A 6,497-nucleotide genomic window follows, 5' to 3' on the forward strand; every position below is an offset into this window, starting at 1 on the left:
TTTTTCACGTCAGCATTTATTTTTTTTTTTAAATATATATTATATCACCACTTTTACTAATATACCTCTTTAATTAAATAAAAATAAAAATATATTTTTTATTTAATTTTATAAAAAGTCTTAAATATCCTTATTTTATTTGATTAGACAAAAATACCCTTTTAAATCAATCAAATTTTAGAATTCAATTAATCCTAATTTTATAGTTTCAATTAATTTAAACAACAAAACAAAAACATATTAAAAAAAACAAAAATCAATTGTTCTTCGTCTTCTTCAATTCCCCTAATCATTTATCCTCCTCTGAAGCAAAGGAAAACATATCAAAAAAATAAAAAATCAATCTGTTCTTCATCTTTTTCTAATATCATTCGTGTCCCCCTCCCCTCTGAAGCACACCAAAACAGCGAAACCCTAACAATAATTGACTATATTGATCTAGGTAGCTAGCCACCCACGAAATTTAAAGAACTTAAAGGGGAAGGAAGGCTAAACCACTCAACTGGTTAAACGCTGCGTCTTTTTCCTCTATGGAAGTTCTTTGAATGCCCCTTTGCCCTCCATCATCGAGCTTCGTCCAGCCGTCGTCGCCCAGCGCCTCTCCCTTTCTGGCAGCCACCGCTTCTTCCTCCACTCCTCCCTGTCTGCATCATCAAGAATGGAGCCTCTGACTCAGGTTGGTTCTTGATTTTTTTGGTCTGATTTTTCACTGCTTCTATTTGTTTTTCTATTCTGTTCTTGAGTTAATTTTATTCTCTTAAGAAGCTAATTTTGTGCTGAATCAATTGATTGAGAACTGAGATTAGTTTTGGTGTTAATGTATGAGGATAGTTTTGTTCTTTTGTTCCTTTTTTAATTTTCATATAATTGTTGAGTTATTATGTTCTGTATTCTGATTTTGTTCTTGTGTTAAAAACCAATAAGTAAGATATGCAAGTGTACTGTTTGTCAAATTAGAAGTAAGAGTATCATTGGATTATAAATATGATACACTTAGAATATTATTGTGATATGTATGTGAAGTGTAATTACTCAAGGCTATTCTCAATTGGATAGCGTCACACCTCTCTATAACTCAGGAGCTGAAAATACCCGTTAGTATTGGACTATTCTCTATTGGTGGACACGTGGAGAAAGAAGTTGAAATCAAGGAGATCCGATCCGCCACAGTTCTAGGATTTGAGGATCCCACCCAGGACATGATGATTTTGTAATAGGTTGATGGTATTAATAGGAGAATAAGATATCAGGAAGGGTGTGTTTAGTTAATGTGAATGGTCGCCCTTTCCCTCTTATTTTTCTTCAATATTTCGGTTTCTTTTCTCCCTACTTACTTGAGCAATTGAGACCCAATTGGCTCTACTTCTTTTCCCTTGTAAGAAACACATCACTGATAATACTAGTACAAAGAATTACATCTTCCTTATTGCTTCCTTTTTTATTTACTTTTTTGTGTTCCTTACTTGGAGAGTGAGTATTTAATGCGTATCTAGTGAAAGAGAAAGCTGTTTGTGTACCTAGATAATTCGAATATTTATGATCAAGGTTTGATCAAGAAATTGGAAGTGTTTGATGGGCTTGCAATGTCAATTAGAAATGGCCACATTGATACTGCAGAGCTTAGAACCGAAAGTGAGCTATCATAGGTTTGGTAATCTGTTTCCTTTCTATATAAATTTTGGCAACAACAACAAAAAAATTTTAATTTATTTTTTAACTTGTTATGTTTTGGGGTGATGGAGGGGAAATCAGACACTCTTTAGTGGGATTGAACTCTAATTTTATCCCTTATCTAGAAGACTAGTCAATAAGTTGGTCTTTCTATGAGTTTCCCATGGATAACGAAGTTTATAATGATAATATGAACAGTTTGGCTACAGAGAGTTCCATTGATGGCAACGCTGCATGGGTGAGAACTTGCTTGCCAATGGTGTACTTTTCTTTTCACAATGACTTGACAAAATTGAAAGATTAAATTATGATATTTTTCGTTGAACAAAAGAGTTGTCCTGGGATACAAATGTTCTTGACCAGTTAATTTAGTAGGGTCTTTATTAGTCTAAAGCTGTTTGATTATTTTCATCATAAGCCAAGTAAAGTAATAATTTAACCAAAATTTTGTTAGTTATTGAAGTGGTACACTTTAAGATTGGATTTTGCCTTCATAATATACATGCTGTGTCATATGGCTGCAATTGTTGTATAATATCTACAATCATATGAAGCAACTCAATTTAGATGGTAGGGTATCAACATAATATGTGCCAACAGTCATGCTTTTTTCAATTGTACAAACAGATGGAGAAGGAAAAACTGAGATACAAGCTAGTCCAGTTACTCCAACTTTGAAAGAACTGCAACTTCTAAAAAGGTATAAGGTCACATAGTGTAGATACTTTCTTTTCTTTTCTTTATATATATATAATGCAAGTTTGTAGCCACGGTCGGATTCACAACATGCATGATCACAAGAGAATTAATCTTCTACTGCTTCTTCTCTTGCATGAAGAAGCTCCTGATACTGGCAATATCAATTCCTTGACAGAAGTTGCATATGCAACTGTAAATTTTGAGTTTCTATTGCAAAATTGGGTTCACATTGGATGTGAGGTATCTTCTATGATTACTTGAGGATTGTGTTGTGTCCAATATATTGTATGTTTCTTCGGTGTATAGCCTTTTCATCACTGAGCTATAACTATGACCTGGCTTTACTTACATTTTATTATTGTTAAGACATTGACCAATTTGCATTCGATGTTGTGTGTTTACTTTATTTAATTAAAAACAAGAAGTAAACAAAGTTGAACAAAAAGAAAAGACTTGCAATTTTCTCAACGATAAACCTTCCCTTTAAGCACATAATAGTTAGCAAATAACAGGGCATTTTTCTTGCTTTTACTTTGACACACTAATTCTTTTCCACTGTCTCTCTTTTTCTCTTTACTTCCCCCCCCCCCTCTCTTGCGATTCCACATATATGATGTAGCTATCTGTGTCATTACAGGTTTGCCCTAATCACATGAAACTACAGATTGATGGAGAGATTGTTGGAGAAAAACCGCTGTCATCAAATAAGGAACCCAGTTCAAATGATTTGAGGAAAATAGTTTTGGCAAATATTGGTGGAGATGGAAATATTTCACACGGTTATGTGTACAATTTTCAAGTTTTCCCTTCTATTTCATCTATTAAAGATCACCATATGAAGGTGATTGGGTAATTATAATTTTGTTCCTTGAAATGGCACCGTAATTTCATTTCAGTTTTGTAATTTCCATATCTCTGAGTATCTGAATTAGGCATAAAACATAAGTTGTTCCTTTCCTGACAACTCTAATGTTTGATGCCAGGATCCTCCTCTAAAGTTATCTATTGATGAGTCATCTGCCTCTGAGATTGAAGAAGAAAGTGATGGTGTTTGGAGCATTGTTGGTGGCAAGGTATGGGATATGTTTTGTTCTAGGCACTTTGTTAATCTATCTGCTGAATGTTTTGAATCATAAGAAGAATGCTCTTGCGGGAGCATGATATTTTCAGTTTGAATATCACTTGCATTATTTATGAGTCTTTTGTACACTAAATTTTTAGCTTACTGCTATCTATACATAGTTTTACATTTTCCTTAAATGAGTATTACACAGAAAGAATAGCTTATCTGTAAATGTAAAAATAAATAATAATTAAAAACACAACCAATTTTTTAAAGAACTGTTAATATAGCTATTTATTTTTATCAATATTAGTTTGGTAATAATAAAGCTATTTATTGTTCAGAGAAGTCTAAATCTTGGAAACAACATGAAATTTTGCAACTATAGGATAATATTCAGAGCATAATGCCAACTGAAAAGGAATTTTTCATTACCACTGATAAAAATTCAACCAATGCTTTCTTTCCTCAGTTCCAACCTCTCAAGCTTGATGTCTATTGGGGGACTTAAATGGAATGTCTCCTGTCTGCTGTTGTAACCAGCAGTGGGATCTTCAAGGTGCTTGCAGACTGTACTTGTCCAGTGAAGGGCACATTGACTTAAATGGAATGTCTCCTGTCTGCTGTTGTAACCAGCAGTGGGATCTTCAAGGTGCTTGCAGACTGTACTTGTCCAGTGAAGGGCACATTAACCACTGTATTGTTCTGATGATCTTGGAAAAACTGTGGCATAGACCTTTCACATAGCCCAGTATTTTTGTATTTTGTATCAGTCTTCGTCCTTTCTCACTGTAAATATTTGTATCTGGGTTGTATGCTTTGGACTTCACAACAAACTCTTCGTTGTCATGTGAAAAGTTGGTCTAAGATTACTTATCCTGTGCCGTCAGTTCAGAAGTTGAGAAGATTTGACTGAAGATTAGGTAATTGATTCAACAAGGGAAAAGTGCACTTGCAAAAGCAAACTCTTTAAGTGTATTGGCATACATTTTTAGTAATGGAGGATGATATGAACTCATACCGTGCCCCTTGAGAACTACCAGGGGAGCTGTTGGTGGTCATGGAATCAAGGTGCTTCCACCTCTACACTGGGGATCCTATCTTTGATTATCTATCATAAATATCAAAAAGAGTGTTTTTGTAGTTTCATTTTTTGTGATTACAACCTTTAGCTTAGTTCAGTTGAACAATGGATGAAAATAATATAATGTTGCTGCTCTATGTTGAGTTTCCTTATCGGACTCTGACTTATGAAAATACTGTTAGTGTTCTTTTTAAAGGAGAGAACCTATATACTTTTTGGTTAAAATACATATAGTTATAGTTCAGTCTCCCTAATTTTTATTGTGCAATGAGTTGCTGCCATTTTACATCCTTTTGATGCTAATGCTAAGTACCAAGTTATGCCATGCTAAAAGATTGACGTGTAACTTTTTATAACTGCCAGATAAAGTTTCTACATTCCTTGGAGGAATGATAAAATATTTCATATTCCAAAAAGGGTATTCTAGAAATTATCTTTTTAAAGAATTGCAATTCAATTTTTTAAAAAGAATTAAGGAGAATAACTCTTATAATAGTAGAATACCTCTTATATTAGTTCCTTCTACAATGATTGGATTTTGGACCGTTTTCCTTGAAAGAAAATACTAATAGAAATCCACAGGAATTATCTTGGCATGTGAATAACACAACGCAGACACTTTCCTTCCTTTATGAGATCAAAAGCATTGTTAATGTCATCAAATGGCAAATTGTGTCTTATGTAGTCATCAATTTGAATTTCCTGCATATTAAACATCATATTAGTACATGTTTCTTGCTGAAATATCAAATTAAAAGTAGGTTGGAGTTTGGAACTTAAAAGTTATGAGAGAGTGAGGCCTTGAAGTGAGGACTTGCATGTTCCACATGAAAATAAATATAGACAAAGCAATGATCAAACAAAATTATCACGGTACTCTTGCTATTACCTTGTTCACATACTTCTCTACTAATAAAGGAAGATCAGATTTAGGTTTCCATCCTCCAAATAGAGATCCATCGAGTGTTCTTCCCATTAAGAATAGTCCATAGTGAGCTGACATCTCAGGCTTCACCTTTGGCACACCAAGTGTTACTGTCAAACCCCATCCCTAGGAGAAAAAAGGAGGAAAAAATGCAGAATGAAATTCAAGTCTATTAAATAAAAGCCTTTAAATTTCACAAGGAGAGTTTTGGCTACAATGAGTATTACATCACAACAGGAATGCAATGCAGTGGAAATAGAGCTATCAGAAATTAGGTGGAAATAAGGAAATAGAACTATCAGAAATCAGATGGAAAATGAAACTATATGATTTAACTGTGTTCTAAGAAGATTTTAGACAACTTACCCTTAGCCTAGCTTCTTCTTGGCTGTCAATGTAAGCAAGCAGTTCTTCTTGCCTCATTAGAGCTTCATACAGAGCCTAATACATAGTGCAAGAGCATTACTTAGGTGAGGAAACCAGGGGCCAAAAAAGTAGTATTCAACACATCGACAACCATATCACTATGGCATTTTCAAAATGCATACGAATATCAATAAACTGTATCATAGCCAAAATGTTGTACACCAAGGTAAAACTCATCATCACATCACATAAGGATGAAGGAAAATGACTTACATGGATCCCAACACAGGTATAACAATGGGTCAATATTATTGATGCAAAAGAGACAAGATCTACACAATGTTTTTTTAGATAAAAATAATGTTTCTATGTGACTAAATTGTTTTTCTTTACGAAAATAAAGGTGTATATACCTGAAACAGATCCCCAATTGGCTTCCAAACTGTTACACCGGCTACTGGAGTAAACCGAAGCATCGATTCCAGATGAAACACTTCTTGGTAGAATTTCTTTTATTTAAAAAAATACTTCTTGGTAGAATTTCTGCCGCTTGTAAGTTTTAAATATATCCTCAGAAAGGGGTCTATAGAATACAGAATTGAAAAAGTCCCAACATTCCCAGGCTACTTCAAAGATGCCAGTGCAGATGCAACATTTCGTGATATTCGCTCATGTATTGGCTCCTACAA

General features: G+C 34.0%; 2 protein-coding genes across 2 annotated transcripts; one reads left to right on the forward strand and one right to left on the reverse strand.

Moving 5' to 3' along the window:
* Positions 1-3,022: 3,022 nt before the first annotated feature.
* Positions 3,023-4,640, forward strand: LOC110265376 (SH2 domain-containing protein A-like). Its single transcript, XM_088497056.1, has 3 exons — positions 3,023-3,211; positions 3,354-3,443; positions 3,906-4,640. Exons 1-3 carry the CDS (start codon positions 3,023-3,025, stop codon positions 3,942-3,944), a joined length of 318 nt encoding a protein of 105 aa, XP_088353182.1. The 3' UTR covers positions 3,945-4,640.
* A 462-nt stretch (positions 4,641-5,102) lies between these two features.
* Positions 5,103-6,284, reverse strand: LOC107611635 (alcohol dehydrogenase-like 6). Its single transcript, XM_088495865.1, has 4 exons — positions 6,222-6,284; positions 5,809-5,883; positions 5,407-5,568; positions 5,103-5,219 (listed from the first exon to the last, which is right to left on the reverse strand). Exons 1-4 carry the CDS (start codon positions 6,282-6,284, stop codon positions 5,103-5,105), a joined length of 417 nt encoding a protein of 138 aa, XP_088351991.1.
* Positions 6,285-6,497: the final 213 nt, after the last annotated feature.

Source organism: Arachis ipaensis, chromosome B8 (assembly GCF_059453495.1).
Source record: "Arachis ipaensis isolate K30076 ecotype BB chromosome B8, ASM5945349v1, whole genome shotgun sequence".
Lineage (NCBI taxonomy): Eukaryota > Viridiplantae > Streptophyta > Magnoliopsida > Fabales > Fabaceae > Arachis > Arachis ipaensis.